Below are 26,409 nucleotides of genomic sequence, written 5' to 3' on the forward strand. Positions count from 1 at the left end.
GCGTGCTCATTATTTGAATTAAATAACGGACACAAATGGGCAGAAGAGAGTAATCTGAAGGTAAGTACGTTATATTCGACGTTTCACAGGTTTTATTTGTCGTTTTCCATCCACACTAAATATTCTTTTTTTTTTTTTTTTTTTTTGCTATCGTACCATGAATATTTTCCCAAATTATCATTAAACGTGGAGCTAACAGATTACTAGATAAAATAAGAACTTAATCGGTTGCCATCAGCCGAGTCCTTGCCAGAAGCGGCCAGGATATGGTTGACCGGAATCGGGCCAGTGCTTTACAGCCGCATCACAACCGCATGTGCGCGAGCGAGCTGCGGGCCGCACTCGGCCCGGATAACACTCGCCGATGCCGAGTCGGAGCCGGAGGCGCCGGGGGGCAGCCGAGCTCGGGCCGATTACTGCCTGCTATCTGGGAACTTAGATGTGTAACGTTTTACATTTTTATTATCACTTTACCACTTCCTAACTTATAACGTACGTTTTTAGTAAGGTTACTTGTCGCCCTGTAAGTTAAGTGCCCAGGCCACAGACAGTAACTTTAGCTAATATATCAAGGTAAATGAAAAGCTGTTATTTTAACACGTTTAACTGTACTTTATGACTTCAATTCTAACCTGTTTAAAAATATAAGAAGATGTTTCAAATCGACTTGAAATGAACATAATAAAAACATATTGCACCGGCTAGGTTATAGGCTAATGTTAACGCTACGAGACACGGTTCGCAAATAACATTAAAGTTAACGTTACCTGTCATTGAGCTCACGTTGAAGGATATTTGTGAATCGCTCTCGGTTCACTGTTTTGTTGGTCTGTTTCTTTCTAACATTTAGTGATGAACTCCTCGCCAGAGACGCTCCACGGCGTTGAAATGGGAAAGGCTTTGCCGTTTTGTAAGTTGCACACTCGATTTTGTCGCTAACGTTAGTCAAGTTAACTGTTAACGTTAGTACTTTGTGTTTCGTTGAAATATCCTATGTTCACAATCAATGCTTGTCTGTGTTTTTTTTCTGAGTGATGTGCTATGTGCTACGTTTTTTGTTCCTGTTTATAAAAATGATTTTTGTCTAACTTATAAGCTATTTTGATTCACCTTACTGCAGTTTAACGTAACAGTAACTTACATTATCCAAACAAATGTTTGTAAACGCATTGCTTTTTAAAAATATTTGATATCTTTAAGCTTTTTAGAATTTCACAAGGAAATGAAGATCATTGATTTTCTCAGAAAATACCATTCTAACTTAATATTCTGAGCGAGGAGTCAAAAATTGTGGCAAATTTATGGTACAGATACTGTGGATTAAATTTAAAACGTACCTTGGGATTGTACTTTGTAGTAGTAGATACAAGATGAGATATTCTATTGGCATGGGCTGGTAATAAAAACCTTGACTTTTCCAAACCACATTATACGATTACTGTCCCATATCTATTTCTGAGTAACATGTTTTTTTATTACATGTTTTTAATGGCAGTTTATCTGGAATCTCCAGTTGAAGACATCAAGATCTTTAATCAGTCTCAGCCTGGAAAAACGTCTATTCCAGTTCTGCCTACGACATGCTAATCTCTCTGCTTATGTATGGATCATGTTCTCTGAAGGTATTACTGAAGCAAAACAACAGCACCCATGACTAAAGTTTCTGTTAGTGACCAGTATATTTGAAGTCTGAGAAGGTTTTTGTGGTTTTTTGGAGTTGCAAATGTTTTTTTTTCTCTCTCACAAACACGCCAAAGCACTGATTGTGCTTACAGTACAGTGTATTGAAAATCCTTTAGCCGTTTTTTATGGTTGTATTAAAATAAATTTTTATTATTACAAAAATCTGAGGTAATTTTCACAAGATGATAGGGTTTACCGGTACTTTAGTAGCATCGTTATACTACGGCTCCAAAATACTGGTGGTACCACTGTAGTTTGTATATGGTAGTATCGTCATTAATGGTTCTACAATATGTTGCATGTGGAAAAATCACTAAAATGCTCAAACATTTGTGCCAGCAAATAATCAATAGACCACTTTATTTTACTTTCATTATAACTGTCTGCATACAGATCATAGTTTGCTGCAGTCATGACAGATCATATGGCGTGATCAATTATTAATAAATACATTTTTTTATTATTATTATTATTGTTATTATTATTGCAATTACAACAATAGAGTCACAGTAAATACAAAAAATGTAGAGAAAGTCTGTACAAAATGACTTTTTCAATAATAAGGGAATTGAATATAAGTATTATGACATATTAAATATAGTATTTCTGACAATTTACTTTATTTAATAAATTTGAGTTATGAATTAATACAGTATTGCGATACTACTTTGCTATCTTGATGCTTCAGCTGGTATAGTATCGTGGTCTGAATTGATGGTATCGTGACAACCCTACAACACGATGCACATTTGAGTTTTAATGAGAATAAGAATTACTCAACAGGGCTCAACATTTAAAGATGTTTTCTACTAGCCTGCTGTGGCCAGTGAAAAAGATTTTTACTTGTCCTGCCAAATTTTTCTCTGGCCCACCCAAAAATAAAATAATGATTTCTTAGCCACATATTTAAAAATATGTGTCAAAAGGAGACAAATGTACAGTAGTTGTGTATATATTTACACCTTTTATTTAATAATCTAACTTTTTTTAAACAATTGATATTTTAATGAAGGTTGAAGGTTCAAGATTACCAGTTTTATAAATGGAGAGTCTTATTATATGAATAAACCATAGGTCTGGGTGATTTGGCCTAAAATCAAAATATAATATTTTTTCTATTTTTCAATTCAATTAATATCTACTCCCTACGATTATTTATTAAACATCAACATTGAACAGCTGAATTTAAAACACACATTACCTAAAATTAACAGTCAGTTTTATTATAAAAACTGAAAATAAATAACCTGCAATTTTGGAAACAAAATAAATAGTTTTTAGAGTTTCAGTTTCATATTAAAGGTAGAAAATAAGCAGTATCTCTTCTAAATAAAATAACTCTTGTATATCCTGTAAATAATATTTTAAACTGTGCATTTCTTGCATCTTTTATAAACAAATATTTTAATGGAAAATATGCCATCTCAAGGCATCTCAGCGCAGCTTCCAATCATTGTCAATGTAGTGCAAAGTAAGGCCTAAGAATGGGTTCTTGACTAGAATTTAGATGTGGCTGCGAAGTGTGACTAACAGAGTGGGGTCATGTGAAATTGAGTGGGGTTCAAAATTTGAAACTAAAGGCTGCGAATTCGAGAATTCTTGTTTGTGAATATATAAGAATATGAATATATTAGGTATTTGGACTGGAAACGAGCGAAATTCTTAAGTAAGAAAAGCTTCTTTTTTTTTGGAAAAGAATGATCCAAAAAAGGCAAGTAACTGAGTAAAAAAGTGCAAAGTAACTATACTGCTGCTGCTTTACTACTGTTATTAACCCTTTCACTGGTGAGTTTTAAATATTCTTTCTGGCCCAGAGAGTGAGTTTTGTTTGGCGCTCATTATTTGAGAATGTTTACCCTTAATGTTTGCGTGGCGATGCGTCATGTTTGTCACGTGGAACACCGCAGCCACGACACCACCCCAAAATGCATGCAAGCAAGTGGCTGGTCAGGTGGGAGAAGAATAAATTGGACTTTATTGTTACTTTCACTACGTTTATCTGATATTATCTATATCTCCGCTTCAGGGCGGAGTGAAAGGAGAGGCAGAGTGGGGACGCAGTTTTCCAATCGCACACAAGTATGCGCCAAACAAACAAATAAATAAATAAGGGAAAGAAAACATCTAGCCTTATAGGCTGGGGTCTTTTTGCGTATCATCGCCCTTATGTTTCTCTTTTAAATGTAGGGCTGTTGCATAAAATAATAAAGTTTTAATTTATAAGTGACTTTTCTTTGCTTCGTCACCATTTACACCATATTAAAGACACAGCAGACAGTAAAGGTTTTGAACAGTTTTTGTCAAGTTTAAAAGGTGTGTTTGTGCGCATTTAGATGCCTGTACGTGTGTGTGAGACAGAGGGAAAGTGCAGCTCCCTTCACAGCTCTGTTGTTGCCGCGTGGCTTTTTTCTTTTTGTAATTTATTTTGGAGATAATACACAATATGAATACAACAGAAAGACATGAAACGTTACAAATTTCATGTGCACTTTTGTAGGCTCAAAACAATAGTGTCATATCTTCATAAAATAGCCTAAGCTATATTGAAATAATTTAAATAATTACAAATATCAGATATAATAAAATCGCATTAAATAAATAAACCAATATAAAACCAACAAAAGCTGAACCAGTTTAGGTATATAAAGTAGCCTACATAAATCAAACCATTTTAAAGCGACATTAAACTTTTATTTTACAAAGGCCTATCTGAAACAAAAAAAGATTTTAGATATTTTCTAAAAACAATGTGTATAGACATGTAATGCTGAACAGTAAGGGGGCATTATTTTGTTTTGGTTGTCTTTATTTGAATGGTTTAGTGATGATGTGATGGTGTGCTTTATCTGCCTGATTCCCCCTGAAGTGGCCAGGTTGTGTGACATTTTGATTCGGGGGACGTTCTGGGGCTGGGGTTTGTGTGACGCGCTGCGAGCTACTAGCCCGACAGTGGAAACGCGACATGATTTCGGCCTCACTGCTCAACCTCACGAGCGATTGGCCCGGTGCGGCCTGATTAAAGCCCTGGCTCGCACTGGCCCAACAGTGAAAATGCGGCTATTTAGCCAGTCAGACAGACGGTCGTTAGACAGCAACCTCTGGTAGGTTTACACGAGAACATCACGGGCACGAACGGCACTCGTGACAGACATTTGAGATGCGAAAAAATACACAGCTGCCTGTAGTAGATTCGCGAAAACAAAAACTGCAAAAATACGTATCTCCTGGGATGTATTTCATGGTCTCCAGAAATATCCACGGGACTACGTTTTTACAAAGAGCCTGGGTTGGTTTTACTAGTACTTGTATGTATTTGTATCTCTAAAACATAAAATAAGCATTGGGTGGTTAAAAACACTGCATAATTGTGATAATATGACGCGTCTTTCTATGGCTAAGCGCCAGCCAACGCACCAAAGCTCAGTTTGAATTTCTCATGTCATGCTGCTTTTGTTTATTTAGTGTGAAATGCTCCCACACCTTGAATAACTAGGATCGCAGAGATTTCTCTGCCTTTGCCATGTATCTTTCCTCTAACATTAACTTTGCTCGTTTTTTTTTTTTTTTTTCTCTCCTGTCTATGAGGTGCCAAATTCTGCTGGCATCAGTGCATGAGAGAGGCAGATTCAACTCAAGTTTTTTTAAATAATGAAACATCTCTGTGTCGTGCCACACAACAAATCGATTATGAAATTCGTTGCCAACGCTTTTAGTAATCGATTTTATTCGATTCGTTGTTGCAGCCCTTATTTATTTCTAATTCTAATATCAGAGTTGTTCCATAAAATGCATTTATATGGTGAAAAATTGTGGGAATAACACAATTTCCAGGAAATAAGAACCTGCTGGTGAAATTTTGACAGTGCAATTGGCAAATTATTAGGTACATAATTACATTTTAAAATAAAAATAAGGTCTCCAATTTTTGTAAAAATATAATTTGGAATAAACCATATAGAGTTGGGGTCTTTCAAGCATCTTTTAATCCAATTTATTCTAAAAATGTTTACTTTGTCCTAAAGTCTAAAATCTTAAGTCCACTCTTTCAGACCATTTGTTATAACAGTTTTTTTTTTTTAATTTTATGGAATTTATTCTTTCAAATAAAGTTTATTAATATTTAGTTAACTTCTTTAGCATTAGGGACACCAACAGAAAGAGAAAGTGAAGGGTATACCAAACGAGATAAACCTTCTGCTTTGGTCATAAGAACCCTCCCATAAAGAAAAAGGTCTCTTTGTAACTGAAGATTACAAAAAAAAAATTTTTAAGTCTAACTGAAAAGTTAAGCTGTTGTCTAGCGGCTAAATTAGATCAAATATAGGTTCTGAACGTCGATTACTATTAATTTTCAATTAATCGCCCAGCCCTTTTAAACCATATTAGTAAAAACAGTGTTATTGAACAGTACTTATTTTAATTTTTACCTTTACAAATTGTAAGCAGCCAGCTCACGCTCTAGTAAGATTTTTAGTTGTAGAAATTCTTGTACATTCAGAAGCATTATGTTTTTAGCACTCTGGTATGAGCTGAGTGAAATGTTCTTTGATTTGATATTAATGATCTGTTATTGACTTGTTAAAGTGAATGCTTGCCAAAAAGATTAAATATTTATATCAGCAGAAGTTTGGGTGCGCGATTGGGTGCAATCATGGAATTTTGGTGACACATGAAATAAAGATGGAGAGCAGGAAGCAAAAATAAACTCTTGAGACATGCAGGAAAGTCCATATTTTTATAAATAATAAATAGAAATATCATGAAGAGAACAACGTTTTCTACTGAACTAAAATATATTTTCCGGCCATTGAAGCAATAAATACTGTAATTTACTTGCACGAAAAACACTATAGTAAAAACTAAAGTGTTTTTAAACCATACTATAGTTAATTGCTTGAATGAAACTGTTATAGAAATTACATGGTTTCTGTGATACAACAAAACTGTAGTAATAAATAATTATTTAATATTCAATTATTCAATCACAATACAACTCAGTTTACACTTCAGTATCTATTACAGTTTATCAGTTTACTATACAACAGCATGTTGTGGCATTCATTAACAAAGAGTTGTACTATACATTACACACTTTGCTATAGTGTGGTTCAAAAACAAAGTGTTTACTATAACATTTTTTTTTATTTCAGGTGAACAATGTTATCTTCTAGACTCCCTTATAAATTAAAACAGAAAAACAAATGAAAGCATACAAACAGTTACCCTGCATTAATATGATTGATTATTATAGTTTTATCGTTATTAATTTTTTGTTAGTTTTTTAGTTTTTATGCTAGTGGAGGTGTAAACACTAGTGCGCCAAAATAGCAATATTCTAGTTTTGCACGCAAGGGTTGTTGATGTACCAGCCACAAACATCCAATGCTGCTGCACATCTCAGTTGTTTACTTAACTCCGATGGAATAAATACATATAATATCTCTTTATTAGTGCTCTCAAATGAAGTTTGTACGCATGGATGTATTAAGAAAATGTTTCTTAAAATGTTCCTCTTTATGAACACAAACTTTTAGATCCCTTCAAAAGCTGTTCAGCATTTCTCATTTTGGCTGATTTAAACAATTTTTGATGTTCTGATAGCGATTCTTGCGTAAAAAAAATCACTTCCTGCCCTCCTTCTGAATTTCTCACGTCATCATATGCAAACAACCTATCATGTTTACTTTTTTCTTTCCTACTTGGCTTACACAAGAGGACAACAGATCTGCCCATAAGGAATTGGCAGCCCTCAAGCTCTTTTTAAACACACGGCAGTGTGCATCACGTCACCTGTGTGTGCAGAACCATAGATATATACATTAGATGTCGCCTAGCCTGCTGCTGTCTGCTGTTGCCAAGTCCTAAGTGGTTTCATTTGGTATGCTAAATAATATGATGAAAACTCTGGCAAGGATAAGCCACCATGAAGTTTTAGTCTATGCATAGGTTTAAGAGAAAGAGTTTATTATTCCACAAGAATTTTTATATTGCTGTATTGATTTTTTTAAAATAGCCAGTAGGTGATGCCAATGGTAAAACTGAAAGTAAAAAACATAGCCTAGGAAGAATATTAATTTTAATAATGGCTATTCTTCCTTGAAGTACCTAACAAAGTGGAGACCAACACCGAAGGTCACTTTTAATAAAAAAAAAAAAAGGAGAGTGATAGTTCCATTTGGAAATGTTAGATAATGAGGGGAAAATCATACACTGAAAAAAATTATTCAAAGATGATTCCTTGGATTTACTCAATTTCTTTATGTTAAGAGGTGGTAAACAATTTATTTGGGCTGAATTTAAACAAAAAAACTAAGTTGAACATTACTAAACTTAATTTGTTTGTTTAAATTCAACACAAACAAATTGTTTGCAACAGTTCTGCATGCAACACTTTTTTCAGTGTAGTTGGTAAGGTCTAAATCTCTGATTTTGCAGATAAGTTAAGTGGCATAAGTATAGATTTGTTCCAGTTAATTTTTTAACAAGATAACCTACTGAAGGCATCTATATTTTTTTTTCAGCATTCTTGAACAGATTTTGTGGTATTTGATATATAGTAAAATATTATTAGCTTAAAGTGAAATTTTATGAAGTGTATTCATATACCTTATTTGAGCATTTGTAGGGCATTGTCTAATTAATTGGGCCAAAGGTTCTAATGATAAATTAAAGAGGAAAAGTGACGGGACAGCCTTGACGGGTACCTCTGCCAAGGTGAAAGGAAGGGGAGATGTATGGATCCTGTGAACATACTGGCTGAACATTTAGCATAAATAGTTTTAAAAGCTCCTTATAAAAATGATTTAAACCCAAAATGCTTCAGTACTGACCAAAGAAAAGGCCACTCGATTCTGTTAAATGCTTTCTCTGCATCCAATGAAAGGATTGCAGAGGAAGCTATATATAACTCAGCTTGTTGAACAATATGAAGAAGCCTACATATATTATCAGCGGCATATCTTTCCTTAAGGAAACCTGATTGATCATAACTTATAAAATCTCCTATACTCTGTTCCAATCTTAAGGCCAAAACTTTAGCCAACAATTTTGAATCTGTGGATAGGAGACTAAGGGCCTTCTCACACTATGTTATCCGAACCGTGCCCAGGCCCGTTTCACGGATCGTTTGAGAAGTGTAAGTGCTCTGAATCAGCTTAGGCACGGTCCACTTGGCTGGCCCTGGCCCGGTTGGAAGGGGTGTGCCTTAGCACGGTTCACTTGGGCTTTGGCGCGGCACGCTTGTGTGAGTGCAAAACGAGCCTAAGCCTGAAACTGAAAGCAAGACGTGACTTTTAAGGGACTGTTTCATATGGATTTATTAATCATTCCTACCGTTCAAAGAACACACATTGTCGTAGTTTATTAAAGACGGAAACCCCTCACTGCACGACAGCGGCGCACCTTCACCAAACCTCCCAATTCCTGCAGCACGAGGACTTTGATTGTTTATGAGCGCCAAAAGTGGCTGATCTGTTCGGCAAAATATTTGACTGTGTGTCACCGCATCCCAAACGACCAAAGCGCTAAAGAAATTTCCACTGTGCTGAGCGAGAGCGCTTACTGAACAGCGCAGCATCGATGACGTAAGCGTGCCCAGGCCCGATTGTAATGTTAGTGCAGGCCATTGGGGAAGACAGGAAGGGGGAAAAGCGTACTTTGGCCTGGTTCAAGGCATCTGTACATAGTGTGAGTACACTAACTGGCCTACAGGTAGAGCTATCGAGTTGATCTTTCCATTTCTTAAGGGGGGGTGGGGGGATCCCATCTAACCCCAGGTTATTAGAGCTCATTGAATCTAAAGCAGATTTCAATTCTTCTATAGGGCTATACAATTTATCTCTCCGAGAATCATTTAACTTGGGAACATTTAACTGTTTAAGAAAAAGTTTTATATTTTGGGAGTCCAAATCCCATTCTGAGGAATATACATGTTGATAATAATTTTTAAATACAACATTGATATCCTATAGGTTGGGTGTATATCGAGCCATCATGCCTAATAGCTGGTATATTAGCTTTAAATTCATCTTAAAGCCAGTAGTTTAGAAGGGCGTTCTTTATGAAAATAATATGATTGTCTAGTGCAGTGTATAATGAACTCACCTCTCTGTAAAAATAATGCTGCATTCACACCAGACGCGGAACGGGCGGATAAATTGTGCGTAAATAGCCGCGTGAACATAAGTTTACTCGCTTCATTCGCGCGTCAAACCCTGCTTCATTAGCGCGTCAAATCTGCTTCATTCGCACGTCAAATTCACTTCAGATTCGCATGATGGGAAGGGCTTCTGTCTGCCCGGTGACTCTAGCTTCGTTGCTAAATGGCTAACATGGATTTTATGAAGTAATAACAGTGTTTATGTGCTTTATGAAGGCTGAAAAACAGCGTCGATACCAAGTGTGCCGCAAGCCTGCGTTTGAGTGAAGGTCTCGGCCGTTAGATCGCCCCCTGGGGGCTGGCTGCAGTACAAGTCATAAAGCCAGCCTCCTCCGTGTTAATGAAGGAGACTTGAGCCCAAATAAAAAAATTAATTACACTTGCAATAAAATGTCCCGAAAGATGGTTCTGGTCGATTAAGGCACTGGTTATTGTGCTGAAATAGGTGCAGATCTTCATTTTTGTAAACAGTTTGTTTTTAGCAGTAATTTAATGCTGGGCGTGTCATCGTGATTGACAGCGGTGATTGACAGTTTCTCAATGCAGCGCGTCTGAGCTTCGGCAGAAGACTGAAGTGTTATTACTCGATTTCTGTGATATTTTACTATGACAAAATGAGTTCAGCAGTAAACTACAGTTTCTGACATACATGATCTGGTGGAACACTGTTTATTCGCTAAGGTCAGAGCTTTTTTCGGGCTTTATTAGTTTGCTAATACACGCCTAGCCACCCAGATAGCAAAATACACTGGGGCCAGTTCTTGCCTGCCGGAGACTTACCCCTCAGACTGACTACCTCTGCTGGACCTACTCCGGATGCCTGGACTCACTGCCCGATTCCAGCCCGAGTCAATTGAGCCAGATGCGGCGGCCGAGCAAGCAGGCGCTGCCGCATGCGAGCCGGAATCAGCCCGCGACGCCGCGAGTAGGTTATGCGCTGCTGCCCGGAGCTGGCGCGATTGAATCTTCATTATATAAAACCCTCACATTTGTTAACGTTATTACAACCATTTTTGTTGATATGACAACAAACGCAGGCTACTATGTGAACGCAAAGTGTATCACTGAGTTTAACCTTTGAATAAAGATGCAAACAGCATACATAGCAATTATTTAAATAAAGGACAAAATAAATAACAATAAACCTGTATCGATTGCACAAGTATTAAATAATAATACAATTGAATACATTTTGTAGTGCACAAGAATTAAGAAATACGAAAATGACAATAAAACTGCACAATAAAATAAACCCATTTAAGTACGGGGAAAATACAGGAGATTGTTAGCAGTAATTCTCTTTGTGTCTAAATAATAATCTCCACGTTGATCTCCTGTAAGGTTATTTGAACTTGCTTTACAGGACGTCTCTGCATTTTAAGTTTTGGCATGTTATTAAGTAATCTACTGAATTTGCTGTTATAAATCATTATAAGGTTCTTGAAATCGAATCTTATATAACCTAATAGAGTTGTAAATGTTAGATATTATTTATTTACATCATTTACTGGTGGCGTTTTATTTGAACACTCCTGCTAACATTAAAATGAATGTAAATTCCTCGTTGCCAGATATAATGAAGGCATCGAATAAACCAAATGAAAACGGAGGCAAAAAAATTAAATAAACAAGCGAAAATCAATAAACAATATACTAGTGATGTTGCAGCAGATAGACATTGTATTAATAGTGCAAAGTTTTTTTGCACAAATTGACAAATTGCAGGGTTGGGATGTGTAAATATCCTGTTGATATTTAGTAATCTTGCTGTATTTATCTTCTAAACGCACGATTGTTCCCGCATGGTAAATCGTTATGGTGTGTAGGCTATATTTTGGGTTCTGTTGATGGCTAATTCAAAATAAAAAACCTTTCTAAAAATGTATGTGTTGTTTATATGTTATTGTTCATATTTTACAAGTGTTATTTCTACCCCTATGAAGATAACAAATACCAACAACAAATATAACAATAAGAGAATATTTTATTTGTGCTCATATTCAGGCTAGAGTGTATAAAAGATCGTTTATTTCTGCAGTCCACCATGTATTGCTTTTATTAAAGTTTAACAGCTTACATCACACCGTTTTTAAACCGTATATTATTGTGTTTTTTAATGTAAGTGCTTCTATTTACATCAGCGAGCGTTTGTTATAGTTCAGACACCGGCAGTCGAGTGAGAAGTTCGGGGGGCGTGGTTGATTTTACATAAAGCGTTTGGTTGGAAGCTCGACTCCGCTCATTTTCGCGGCTCCTCCTCTGGCTCCATCAGACAGTCCTTCTGCGCATGTCAAGGCTCCAATTTCAGCAGTCTTTTGCGACAGTTTGTGCCCGTCAAGCAGGCGTTTTGCCCTCAAGGCGTTCAATGGGAAAAAGGGCTGTCGCGTCGTCCTTATTTTTTACAGTCATTGGTCGATACATTTAGGGCCGTTTCTGAGTCCACTAAATACTTTCAGAGGTGCATCCAGCTCTGTGAGCACATAAACCCCTTCAGAAACTGAACCTGGATGACGGAGGCTTCCAGCGGTGCTTCTGACTGAGCCAAGCCCAGTTTGATGACCTTTTTGTCGGTGTCAGCTAGAGGATTTCCCCCGGGACACTGACAACAGGCGATACGTCACAATCATGCCCCCACAAGTGCAAGCTCCTGATTGGTTAACGCGGCGCTAATGTCGGCTGAAGGTGGTTAGATTTTCGAACTCGAGAGATTCACGCGTCAAACGCGAAAAACGCTCAATTCGCACGGATCACGCCGCAGGATGTCTATTCGCACGTTTGCATTGACTTAACATGTAAATCACTCGCGATTGATGCGCGTTCCGTGTCTGGTGTGAACGCAGCATAAGGATTTTAATTTTGATTTAAGTATATTTACCGTTTTGGCTTTGGTTTCACAAAATGTATCTTTTAATTTCTTTTTTAAATAATCAATTTCTTTTTCTAATTACGTTTTGCTTTTATCTGTACGCTTTTTGTTAAAGGATGAAAAGCTTATACACTTGCCTTTAATAAAGCGTCGTTTGTGTGTGTGTGTGTGTGTGTGTGTGTGTGTGTGTGTGTGTGTGTGTGTGTGTCTCATGGGAATCAAAATTTTAATGTGGAAAAAAGTGTGAATGTTTTACAGTACGGTCCTACAGTTATTAGTATGAGCAGTAACTTTTTCTTCACTGTGTCTTAACTGTCTTTACTGTGTCGTTAAAAAAATTACAAAACATTAAGCATTTTGTTTACATTATTTTCAATTAATAATTTTTCATTTATTTATTTATTTATTCTGTTTCATAGCCTAACCAAACTTTCTCTACATTCCTGTGGCATTGTATGGGCCAAACACTGGTGACTATTGCACATTCTATATTGTATGCATAATCATACATAATATGCAAACCCAAAATGTTAATAATCTTCTCTACAAAGAAATAAAAAAATAGTCAGTGAATTTCTTATATTGTGATTTGTGCAACTGTTTTCATGGAAGGTGTGACTGTTGGGTTTGTGAGAGAGAAATAATAATATGATATACTTATATCAGAGAAAGAATATTTTATGATTTATGATAAATTTATAATTTACTGTATTTAACAAATGATTAGGCTACTCAATGATTGATTGATTGTTGATAACCCTTTTAATCGATATTGATGACCTATTACTCTTATTTTTGATCATACAGTTAACAAACATGCACTCGTTTTCCATATTAACTGAAATATGTAAACGGCACATTCACACTGTAAAAAAATAATACCCAATATCTACTCAATAAAATTGAGGTAACAGATTACAACCAATATTATTAATTAAATTCAACAAATAAATAAATTAGCTTATTTAAAATAAGTAACTGCAAGAGTACTTAAAAAAATAGGCAAATTTTAAACATTCATTTTCTTTTCGGCTTAGTCTCTTTATTACTCTGGGGTCGCCACAGCAGAACAAACTGCCAACTTATCCAGCACGTTTTTACGCAGCGGATGCCCTTTCAGCCGCAACCCATCTCTGGGAAACAAATTTTTAAACAAAAATATGAATTTAATTGAACAGAAAAACCAACACAATGTTAATGAAAACTACTTGTTTTCATGTAAATTCCAGTAATTTGCTGGAATACTGTGCTGTGTGAATGCAGAAGGAAGATTGCCGGAAAGAGCACGTTCAGGTCTAGAACGTGCTGACATGAGATGCATACTTTAGCCAATCAGAACACTCAGATTCTAGAGTGTTTACTAGACAGTCACCTGTAAAAACATTTTCTTTGTCACAGTTAAAATGCATAGATTTAACCCAGGAGGACACAAGCATCAGGTTTTCCACAAGAAATTAATTATTAATTATTAGAAGATTTGATTTTTTTTACACAAAATAAGATAAAAAAAAAACAAATTAAAAATGTATGAGAAAATAAATCAATCAGTAATAAATAGTAGTAATAATGATGATAATAATTAGATTTAGAGGGATTACTCTGACTGTGATTTTGGTGTTACATTTAGGTGTAGCAACTATAATGAGTTGGTGGAAGCCGTAGCACCAGGAGGAAATACATGCAAACACAGGAAGAACATGAAAACTCCACACAGAAATGCCAACTGACCCAGCCAGGGCTCGAACCAGGGACCTTCTTGCTGTGAGGTGTTTCTGCTACCCACTGCTCCACCGTGCAGCCCATTTTCTGCTTAATATTTTGGGAAAATATATTTATATACCCCAACAATTAACCCAGTTCTTAATATTATTTAAATTCTGGATTTAATCTGCTATGCATCATTGTATATCTCTTTATAGACATGGCTGTTTTGCTGTTTTAATGTTCAGATGTTTTAAAATGTTTATACAGATTCAGACTGAAAATATTACATTAAATTATAATTTCAGTGTAAGCCATGAGTGGCAGTTTTTGCTTGTCACAAAACTGTGGACTTGGGTGAACATGTGGATATGGACACTTGTAAAATGATGAGTGGGGGGGGAAAGTTTATGTATTGCCATTAGTTAACATTGCTACTCTGCACATTGCTGTTCATTCATGAAACATGACAATAATCCTAGACCTATTGTAAGTTTTTAGTTGTAGGGTCGTGCAAAATCATAGTCCTCTCACTCAGATGCTGTGAAGTCCAAATGCTAGACACAGAAAAAGATGCAGGAATGGAGGAACACAGCAAGCACCTTCCAGGAAGAGCTGGAGGATATTAGAATTAAAGACTCCACATTAAAATTTCACTTGTGTTGTTTTATTAACTTATTATGTGTGTCTGTTTGGCAGTGATGTAAATCTGTCACTATGTTAAAACTACTAATATGCACAATAAATAATTTTGCTAAATTGTAACACTATTGAATCCTCAAATGACATATTAATTATGATGTACACGTGATTACAATGTTGTAAAGACGTTCAGGTCTGACTGGACTGAAATTAAACTTTTTAAGAACCTGATTGCCGTTGACAGCTTTATATAATGAGTGTGATTATTTTATATGTATAATTAGGCTATTAAAACACTTAAATTACGCAGCAACATATCTTAAAAACAACCAGAATAAGGCATATTTACACGTTCAGATGACGTGCAGAAAAGACTTTTCTTTTTTTATTAATGTCTGGGTAACAATAACATCATAGAAATGCAAGAATGTACATGAGTTTTACAGAGGAGCAAGGAATCAAATAAGCACATAAAAGAGAAAAGAAAACAACAATAAGAAGAAAAACAAATTAACTTATGTGTTAAGAAAATTAAAAATGAAAATAACCGTTCTAATGGCTTTAATATTTTTAGAGGAAGCAATAGTTCTAATGTACTGTTGAATTTCCTTTTCAAAAACAATAAAACAAGGTATACGCTGAGAATTTACAGCAGAAAAGACATTTTATTAACGTCCAGAAGACGTCCATGACGTCATTTCAATTCCCGTTTTGGATATATTTTTCAACCATGACACAGTGTCAGAGAGACGTCTTTTTTCAATGGTCAGCGGAGGTTCAAATGTTTGCCGGGAACCTTTATGTAGGCCGCCATCCTGAATAAGCCCTACTATCAGAGTTTTCCAAAGTGGCGCTCACTGCAGAGCTGAGCGCGGTTTTCGGAACGCGCGTTCTAATGATGACGTTACAGAACACGGGCTTCGCAGGCTCACGCACACAGAGTTTTCATTAGTAATCTTCCAATCCGTTCAAGCACAAGTTGTACTTACAGCTGTCAAATCGAGTTTGTGAAAAAAGCTCAGTGCGAAAACGATCGAGATTCGCTTTGCTATTTTGAATTTCTATATTTACTTGTTGTTGTAACAAACATAAATGGAGTACATTTGGACATTGATTGATTTTTTTAAAGGGGACAGAAGCAATTGTTCCCGCCCTGTAGCAGAAAACACCAGCTCAGGTGAGTTAAGTGACAAGTTTACTATGACCCTTCATTTCTCCTATTCTACTTTGATAAATGTTTTCCATAAATACAGTTTGTTCATATGAGCAACATGAAATGCTGGTTGTGATTCAGAAAGTGTGTCATAGGGAACAAACTAAAGCCATCCCTTACAAAAATACCCTGTGGTACTCCATATGATAAAAGAGAAGAACCACAAAAACTGCAGTGGTTATTGTGTAGTGCTGTGTTGTTTTATAAGGTTTTGCTGTATGTAATACTGTAATAAAGTGTATAACTTTGATATATCTGAAATATTTACCACATAATTTTGTTTACTGTAATATTGTCCAGATACAATGTAATAATTTCACATTTTTGTAGTATTTACCACAGGATTTTCTTGTACTGTATGCAATATTCCTGTATGTTCTTGTGGTAATGAGTTGCTATTGCCACGTGAAAACAACTGAAAAATCACACGCATAATTCTAAATTCTTGTGATACTCCTACTACAAGTGCTGTGGTGATCCTGTCATGCATGTTTTGCTCTGCTTATTTGTTCTGTGGTAAATTTATTCTCAGCAGGACCGCAGGATTACCAAAGCCCATTTTTGTAAAGTATATAACATGGATAGGAGTGTAAAATTGGGTTTATGCGACCATTTGATGACACAATATGTAAAATGTATAGACTCAACCACAGTGTCTTAAAAATCCTTTTGTTTGAGGAAACTGTCACAGATTACAATTACTTGTCAATTGATTTTAAAGAAAATGTTGATAATATAAAGAATATCAAATCTATATTATGAAAATTGAATAAAATGTTTATTGTGTCTAATCTATTTTAGGAGGCAATAAAAGAAAAGCAGAGGAAGCTTTTCAGGATGATAAAGATCAGGAGGACTTGATGCCAGCAAAACGCTGTAAACCACCACAGTTCCCTGATGAAAATGATGAACCCGGCCCCAGCTCAGGTCAGTTTACTATGACAAGACCCTTAATTTCTCCAATTCTACAAAAAATAAAAATAAAATAGGCCTATTTAAGGCCCTGCGCAAGCTGTTTAATTAGGGATGCTCAAAATAACTGACTAACTGTTAACTGAATGGGTGTGTCTGTAACTGATTAATGGTATCAGTTTAACGATTAAAAATATAATTTTTTAAAATATATTTTTAAAGCTTGGCTGCATAAGAGGCCGATCACGGCGAACGCGCTTTTGTGTTGAGAGGGGCATCTGTTGAATGGTTTACTAACTGCTGCCAGTGTTTTACGCGCTGCTTATGCGCTCTGAACGCCTCACGTTTTGCTGTCGAGCGAAAAAAGCTTGTTAAGTCAGTCGCATGTTTTTCTTTCTTCAATCAAATGGAAGCACTGCAGGGTTTCTGTTGAGGTGACAGCTTGTGTTGTCAAGGCGACTACAGCGAACTTTTAATGATGAAGAGAGACTTGTGGTCGCTGTTTCAAGTTATCCAGGGCTGTATTACTTTACAGATCTTGAATATCACAATATTATTAAAAATTACAATTATAACATTAACAGCAACACGACTCATGCACAATACAGGTCAGCGGATTCAGTTGTTTCCTAGTGACATACAAAAAAACACCGCGATTCTTTTTTTCTTGTCAACATAAAGGCAGTGCAGTGTGCCTTGCGCTTTTGGAACAGAAAGGCGTGCTCTTTGTGATCGGCCTCTAAATGAAAAATATAAATACAAATATTTGTTAGTGCAAACACACGTGTCTACAGACGTATTTTGCCAAAGAAGTAAAATGAAAGAGGAATATTTATGGTCACATTTTGATACAGATGAGTTCACATAAACCATCGCTGATGCTGATGGCCGTTGTGCTGCTTGGAGCCGTGTCAGAAAGCCCAGTCACAAACCTTTTTTTCCATTTGTAAAATTACAGTTATTAGTGATTCTTACATAGTATCAGTTTATAAAAAAAACTACATAATCTACGAATCAATCAAATCCCTTGTCTTGATTTTTCTATAATGATAACTCAACACCAAACTGAGGCTTTGATTTTGCAGCTTATAAAACATGTATGAAAATTAATGCAATATCATATGTAAACAACAAAACTGTTATACATAAAAAGTCATCAAATGAGCCTTGAGTTTCATTGTCATTTTCTTTCATAACACGCAGCATGCGCACAGTAAGTCATAATCATGAGACATAATCTTTAATCTAATGACTTTTATTAAAAATGTTGACGGGTTTTGTTAAATAATTATAACAGCGGAGCATTTATTAAATGCATATTTTCTGTGGAGTGATCGATTTGAGGTAGCCTGATATTTTTATTTGACGGAGGAAATGGAGTTTGCAGGACTTTGCGTACAACCCAAAACAAAAAATAAGTGATAATGGCCTTGATTTCACTTCAAATTTACAGTTTAGCAATTCAGTTCTTGGCGAGGCAGTGGCGCAGTAGGTAGTGCTGTCGCCTCACTGCAAGAAGGTTGCTGGGTCGCTGGTTCGAACCTCGGCTCAGTTGGCGTTTGTGTGTGGAGTTTGCATGTTCTCCCTGCCTTCGCGTGGGTTTCCTCCAGGTGCTCCTGTTTCCCCCACAGTCCAAAGACATGCGGTATAGTTGAATTGGGTAGGCTAAATTGTCCGTAGTGTGTGTGTGTAAGTGTGTGTGGATGTTTCCCAGAGATGGGTTGCGGCTGGAAGGGCATCCGCTGTGTAAAAACTTGCTGGATAAGTTGGCGGTTCATTCTGCTGTGGCGACCATGGATTAATAAAGGGACTAAGCCGACAAGAAAATGAATGAATGAATTTAGTTCTTTAGCCCTTTGAGCACTTGTTATTTAAGCACTTTAAGCACTTGTTATTTAGAAGAAAACACTTTATTTGACATTGTACTTTTAAATTATTGTGCAAAGCATAATCATTGAAGAGAGTCTACCTCCGTATCAGTTTACCAGTTTTTTTATCACTTTAAGCTCTTGTTACATTATTTGTGTTATTATCGTCAATATTTGAAGTAAGTCCTTCTGTGCAGTTTCTCTAAATAAAATTAGCCAAAATTAAGAGCATTAAAAAGTATTAAAAATAATGAACGTCATCTGACGAAGTATTACATTTTCGAGCCCAACAATTGTAACCATACCGAGAAACAACCGTAACCGTACCGATCTGTTCGTAGAAGAGCGACTATTGACATTGACGACATGGACAAAGGCCCATTGTGACACTTTGATTAATGCCACTGCAGTTGAAGCTTGTGTAAATCGTGCTGGTATTGAACTTTTTTTTGAAGGTATTAAAAAAGGTAGTAAAATGTATTAAATTCAACTTAAGAAGTTCTGTATATACCCTGGATAATCTGTAATTAACTCTTCCATATTTTGATGCACTTTAGGAGGCAGGAAAAGAAAAGTCAAAGAAGCTTTTCAGGATGACGAAGATCAGGAGGACTTGATGCCGGCAAAACGCTGTAAACCAACACAGTTCCCTGATGAAAGTGATGAACCCGGCCCCAGCTCAGGTCAGTTTACTACCACAAGAACACACTTTTCCACAGCTTTGTTAAAGAGATATACTTCACTCTAACATGAAAATTCAAAAGTCAATGGTTAGAGTTTTTTTCTTCAAACTATATTCTTTTGGCTTCACCAGAAAAAATAAACTCATAAAGGTTTGGAACCACTTGAGGGGAGTAAATTGTGAGGAAAAATGTGATTTTTGGGTAAACTATCACTTGAATTTGGTGCTTTAAATTCTACATTGTGATGTAGGAAGTGAAGTGTTTTAATCAATTAACCAAGAAACAAACTAAAAAAGTTAATTAAAATAAATTAGAAATAACCAATTAATAGGAGTGTCCCTGAATCAGGATTTACATAGTCGAATCTAAATTTACAAATTCTGTATTCGACTGATAGTCAAATCATATGGTTTGGGATAGTCAAATCATATGGTTTGGGGCTTGCGTAGAGGAGGGCTGGTGTTAGTGGTAGTGGAGATTGACAGAGTCTTATAATAAAATAAATAATAAAATAAATATTTACAAATGGAGTGCAAAACTGACATGCAGAAAAACAAATATCTGGTAAAGGTTAATATAAAAATAGGCTATATACGAACTTAAGGGGTAAAAACTGGTGGTTCGATGTGAAATCAGACATTGAGGAACCCCCATATAGCCACAATGGCATGATCCTCATTTCATAATTTACCTCTACAAATATTTGACTGAGAGATTGGTAGTTGCGAAGCTTTGACTATTCGGGGTCACCCTATAGCGAGTAGTATGAAATGTAGATTAACAAAAATAAGTGATCATCTGTAATTAACACTTTCATATTTTGATCCACTTAAGGAGGCAGAAAAAGAAAAGTTGAGAAAGCTTTTCAGGATGACGAAGATCAGGAGGACTTGATGCCAGCAAAACGCTGTAAACCAACACAGTTCCCTGATGAAAGTGATGAACCCGGCCCCAGCTCAGGTCAGTTTACTATCACAAGAACACAATTTTCTACAGCTTTGTTAAAGAGATATACTTCACCCAAAAATTTAAATTCTGTCATAATTTACTGACCCTTTACTTGTTCCAATCCTTTATGATTTTCATTTTTTCTGTCAAACTAAAAAGACGATATTCTGAAGAAAGCTGGAAACCTGTCATCATTAAATTCAATAGTATTTGTTTTCCTGCTGTGGAAGTCAATGGTTAGAGTTTTTTTCTTCAAAATATCTTCTTTTGGGTTCACCAGAAAAAATAAACTCATAAAGGTTTGGAACCACTTGAGGGGAGTAAATTGTGAGGAAAATTTTTTATTTTTGGGTAAACTTTTTATTTTTATTTTGGTGCTTTAAATTCTACATTGTGATGTAGGGAGTAAAGTGTTTTAATTAATTAACCAAGAAACAAACTAAAAAAGTTCATTAAAATAAATTAAAAATAACCGATTAATAGGAGTGTCCCTGAATCAGGATTTACATAGTCGAATCTAAATTTACCAATTCTGTATTCGACTTATAGTCAAATCATATGGTTTGGGGCGGGGGTAGATGAGGGCTGGTGTTAGTGGGAGCAGAGATTAACGGGGTCTTATAATAAAATAAATAAATAATCACATACGGAGTGCAAAACTGGCTCGCCGTAAAACATATCTTCTAAAGTTTGGTATAACAATAGGCTATATATGAACCTAAGGGGCAAAAACTGGTGGTTCGATGTGAAATCAGACATAGAGGAACCACCATATAGCCAAAATGTCATGATGCTCCTTTCATAATTTACTTCTGCACATATTCGACTGAGAGATTGGTAGTTGCGAAGCTTCGACTATTAGGGTTTACCCTATAGCGAGTAGTAATGAATGAAGGCAGATTACCAAATTAAGTGATAATCTGTAATGGGGTCGTCACGATACCATTAATTCAGCCCACGATACTATACCAGCTGAAGTATCATGATACCAAGTAGTATTGCAATACTGTATTAATTCAGAACTCAAATCTATGAAATAAAGCAAATAGTCAAAAATACTATATTTTAAATGCCATAATACTTCAATTCAATTCCATTATTATTAAAAAAGTAATTTTTGTACAGACTTTTTCTGCTTTTTTGTATTTACTGTGACTCTTTTGTTGTTATTGCAATGATAATAATAAAATAAATTAATTAATAGTTGATCATGCTAAATGATCTGTCATGACTGCAGCAAACTATGTCCCGTATGCAGACAATTAAAATGAAAGTAAAATAAAGTGGCCTATTGATTATTTGCTGGCACAAATGTTTGAGCATTTCAGTAACTTTTCCACATATAAGAAATTGTAGAATCGTTAATGATGATACTACCATTTGCAAACTACAGTGGCACCAAAATTTTGGAGCCATTATATTGCGGTGCAACCAAAGTATCGGTAAACTGCAAACCTGAAATGATCTCTTCCATATTTTGATCCACTTTAGGAGGCAGAAAAAGAAAAGTCAAAGAAGCTTTTCAGGATGACGAAGATCAGGAGGACTTGATGCCAGCAAAACGCTGTAAACCAACACAGTTCCCTGATGAAAGTGATGAACCCGGCCCCAGCTCAGGTCAGTTTACTACCACAAGAACACACTTTTCTACAGCTTTGTTAAAGAGATATACTTCACCCAAACGTGAAAATTCTGTCATAATTTACTGACCCTTTACTTGTTGCAAGCCTATTTGATTTTCTTTTTTCTGTCAAACAAAAAAGACGATATTCTGAACAAAGCTGGAAACCTGTCATCATTAAATTCAATAGTATTTGTTTTCCTGCTATGGAAGTCAGTGGTTAGAGTTTTTTAGCTTTTTTCAGAATATCTTCTTTTGGGTTCACCAGAAAAAATTTTGGGTGAACTCTCTCTTGAATTTGGTGCTTTAAATTCTACATTGTGATGTAGGAAGTGAAGCGTTTTAATCAAATTACCAAAAAACAAACTAAAGAATTTAATTAAAATATTAAAAATAACCGATTAATAGGAGTGTCCCTGAATCAGGATTTACATAGTCGAATCTAAATTTACAAATTCTGTATTCGACTGATAGTCAAATCATATGGTTTGGGGCTGGCGTAGAGGAGGGCTGGTGTTTGTGGTAGTGGAGATTGACAGAGTCTTATAATAAAATAAATAATTAAATAAATATTCACAAATGGAGTGCAAAACTGACACGCAGAAAAACAAATATCTGGTAAAGGTTGGTAGAAAAATAGGCTATATACTAACTTAATGGATGAAAACTGGGAATTCGATGTGAAATTAGACATTGAGGAACCCCCATATAGCCAAAATGGCATGATCCTCATTTCATAATTTACCTCTGCAAATATTCGACTGAGAGATTGGTAGTTGCGAAGCTTTGACTATTCGGGGTCACCCTATAGCGAGTAGTAACGAATGAAGATTAACAAAAATAAGTGATCATCTGTAATTACCTTTTTCATATTTTGATCCACTTAAGGAGGCAGAAAAAGAAAAGTTGAGAAAGCTTTTCAGGATGACGACGATCAGGAGGACTTGATGCCAGCAAAACGCTGTAAACCAACACAGTTCCCTGACGAAAGTTATGAACCCGGCCCCAGCTCAGGTCAGTTTACTACCACAAGAACACACTTTTCTACAGCTTTGTTAAAGAGATATACTTCACCCAAAAATTTTAATTCTGTCATAATTTACTGACTCTTTACTTGTTGCAAGCCTATTTGATTTTTTTTTTCTGTCACACAAAAAAGACGATATTCTGAACAAAGCTGGAAACCTGTCATCATTAAACTCAATAGTATTTGTTTTCCTGCTATGGAAGTCAGTGGTTAGAGTTTTTTAGCTTTCTTCAAAATATCTTCTTTTGGGTTCACCAGAAAATTTTTTGGGTGAACTCTCTCTTGAATTTGGTGCTTTAAATTCTACATTTTGATGTAGGAAGTGAAGCGTTTTAATCAATTAACCAAACAACAAACTAAAGAAGTTAATTAAAATATTAAAAATTACCGATTAATAGGAGTGTCCCTGAATCAGGATTTACATAGTCGAATCTAAACTTTTCTGTATTCCAATTCTGGAACCAATTCTGTATTCGACTGATAGTCAAATCATATGGTTTGGGGCTTGCGTAGAGGAGGGCTGGTGTTTGTGGGAGTGGAGATTGACAGAGTCTTATAATAAAATAAATAAATAAATAAATATTCACATATGGAGTGCAAAACTGACATGTAGAAAAACAAATATCTGGTAAAGGTTGGTATAAAAATAGGCTATATACGAACTTAAGGGATGAAAACTGGGGATTCGATGTGTAATCAGACATTGAGGAACCCCCATATAGCCAAAATGGCATGATCCTCATTTCATAATTTACCTCTGCAAATATTCGACTGAGAGATTGGTAGTTGCGAAGCTTTGACTATTCGGGGTCACCCTATAGCGAGTAGTAACGAATGAAGATTAACAAAAATAAGTGATCATCTGTAATTAACACCTTCATATTTTGATCCACTTAAGGAGGCAGAAAAAGAAAAGTTGAGAAAGCTTTTCAGGATGATGAAGATCAGGAGGACTTGATGCCAGCAAAACGCTGTAAACCAACACAGTTCCCTGATGAAAGTGATGAACCCGGCCCCAGCTCAGGTCAGTTTACTATCACAAGAACACACTTTTCTACAGCTTTGTTAAAGAGATATACTTCACCCAAAAATTTAAATTCTGTCATAATTTACTGACTCTTTACTTGTTCCAATCCTTTATGATTTTCATTTTTTCTGTCAAACTAAAAAGACGATATTCTGAAGAAAGCTGGAAACCTGTCATCATTGAATTCAATAGTATGTGTTTTCCTGCTATGGAAGTCAATGGTTAGAGGTTTTCAGCTTTCTTCAAAATATCTTCTTTTGGGTTCACCAAAAAAAATAAACTTAGGGTCGTAAGGGTCAAAAACTGGTGGTTCGATGTGAAATCAGACATTGAGGAACCCCCATATAGCCAAAATGGCATGATCCTCATTTCATAATTTACCTCTGCAAACATTCAACTGAGAGATTTGTAGGTGTGAAGCTTTCATTATTCAGGGTTACCCTATTGCGAGTAGTAATGAATATAAGCAAATTTCCAAAATAAGCGATAATCTGTGATTAATTCATCCTTATTTTGTTTCATTTTAGGAGGCAGAGGCAGAGGCAGAAAAAGAAAGATCGAGGAAGCTTTTGGGGATGATGAAGATCAGGAGAACTTGATGCCGACAACACGGCGTGAACCAACACAGTTCCCTGATGAAAGTGATGAACCCAGCACCAGCTCAGGTCAGTTTACTACCACAAGAACACACTTTTCTACAGCTTTGTTAAAGAGATATACTTCACCCAAAAATTTAAATTCTGTCATAATTTACTGACCCTTTACTTTATCCAAGCCTTTATGATTTTATTTTTACTGTCAAACAAAAAAAGACGATATTCGGAAGAAAGCTGGAAACCTGTCATCATTAAATTCAATAGTTTTTGTTTTCCTGCTGTGGAAGTGAATGGTTAGAGGTTTTCAGCTTTCTTCTTCTTTTGGGTTCATCAGAAACATTAAACTCATGAAGGTTTGGAACCACTTGAGAGGGAGTAAATTGTGCGTAAAATCGTTTTTTTTTTGGGGGGGGGGTGGGGGGGAGGGGGTAACTTGGTGCTTAACATTCTGCATTGTAAGGTTGGGAGTGAAGTATTTTTAATCAATTAATCGATAACCTAATCAAATGAAAATAGTAAATTAAATTACAAGTAGTAGGAGTGTCCCTGAATCAGGATTTACATAGTCAAATGATATGGTTTGGGGCTGGGTTGGGGAGGGCTGGTGTTTGTGGGAGTAGAGATTGGTGGGGGTCTGATAATTAAATAAATAAATAATCACATATGGAGCACATAACTGACACGCAGAAAAACACATCTGGTAAAGGTTGGTATAACAGCAGGCTATGTACCAACTTAAGGGGTGAAAACCAGTGATTCGATGTGAAATCAGACATAGAGGAACCCCCATATAGCCAAAATGTCATGATGCTCTTTTCATAATTTACCTCTGCAAATATTCGACTGAGAGATTGGTAGTTGCGAAGCTTGGACTATTCGGGGTTACCTAATTGCGAGTAGTAATGAATATAAACAGATTACCAAAATAAGCGATAATCTGTAATTAACTCATCCATATTTTGGTCCACTTTAGGAGGCAGAGGCAGAAAAAGAAAGGTCGAGGAAGCTTTTGAGGATGATGAAGATCAGGAGAACTTGATGCTGACAACATGGCGTGAACCACCACAGTTCCCTGATGACAGTGATGAATCCGGCACCAGCTCAGGTCAGTTTACTACGAGAAGACCCTTCATTTCTCCAATTCTACTATGATAAATTTGGTCCTTAAAATACAGTTTGTTAAATTGAGTGATATCAGATGACTGTCATTGCTGATTTTGATTCAGAAAGAGTGCTATGGGTAATAAACAAAAGCCATCCCTTACCAACATATCCTGTAGTATTACATATGATAAGACAGAAGAAGAGTTGTATGTATTATTCTTGTAATGTTCTTGTAGTAATTAGCGGTGTTACTTTCATATTTTTTAAATATTTGTCACAATATTTTGTTTACTGTAATATTCTCCAGTTGAATGTGGTATTAATTTCACATTTCTGTAGTATATACCACAGGATTTTCTT

The 26,409-nt window shown here is 35.9% G+C and overlaps 1 protein-coding gene and 1 long non-coding RNA gene across 14 annotated transcripts in view; one reads left to right on the forward strand and one right to left on the reverse strand.

The window, feature by feature from the left end:
- Positions 1-15,522, reverse strand: LOC141385570 (uncharacterized). Its single transcript, XR_012406194.1, has 3 exons — positions 14,329-15,522; positions 418-1,616; positions 1-115 (listed from the first exon to the last, which is right to left on the reverse strand). It is a non-coding gene; the product is annotated as an uncharacterized lncRNA (long non-coding RNA).
- LOC110438663 (uncharacterized) overlaps positions 15,193-26,409 on the forward strand; it is a 16,705-nt gene continuing 5,488 nt past the window's right edge. The window contains exons 1-9 of one of the 13 annotated variants that reach the window (XM_068221338.2): positions 15,193-16,227; positions 17,065-17,190; positions 19,601-19,726; positions 20,561-20,686; positions 22,166-22,291; positions 23,184-23,309; positions 24,221-24,346; positions 24,877-25,014; positions 25,919-26,050. In XM_068221338.2, coding sequence (XP_068077439.2) covers positions 16,143-16,227; positions 17,065-17,190; positions 19,601-19,726; positions 20,561-20,686; positions 22,166-22,291; positions 23,184-23,309; positions 24,221-24,346; positions 24,877-25,014; positions 25,919-26,050 — 1,111 coding nt within the window. In that variant the 5' untranslated portion in view covers positions 15,193-16,142. The remainder of the gene's footprint in view (positions 16,228-17,064; positions 17,191-19,600; positions 19,727-20,560; positions 20,687-22,165; positions 22,292-23,183; positions 23,310-24,220; positions 24,347-24,876; positions 25,015-25,918; positions 26,051-26,409) is intronic. The other 12 variants (XM_073951181.1, XM_073951180.1, XM_073951179.1 and 9 more) reach the window with 12 other exon arrangements.

This window comes from Danio rerio, chromosome 5, assembly GCF_049306965.1.
Source record: "Danio rerio strain Tuebingen ecotype United States chromosome 5, GRCz12tu, whole genome shotgun sequence".
Taxonomy (NCBI): Eukaryota; Metazoa; Chordata; class Actinopteri; order Cypriniformes; family Danionidae; genus Danio; species Danio rerio.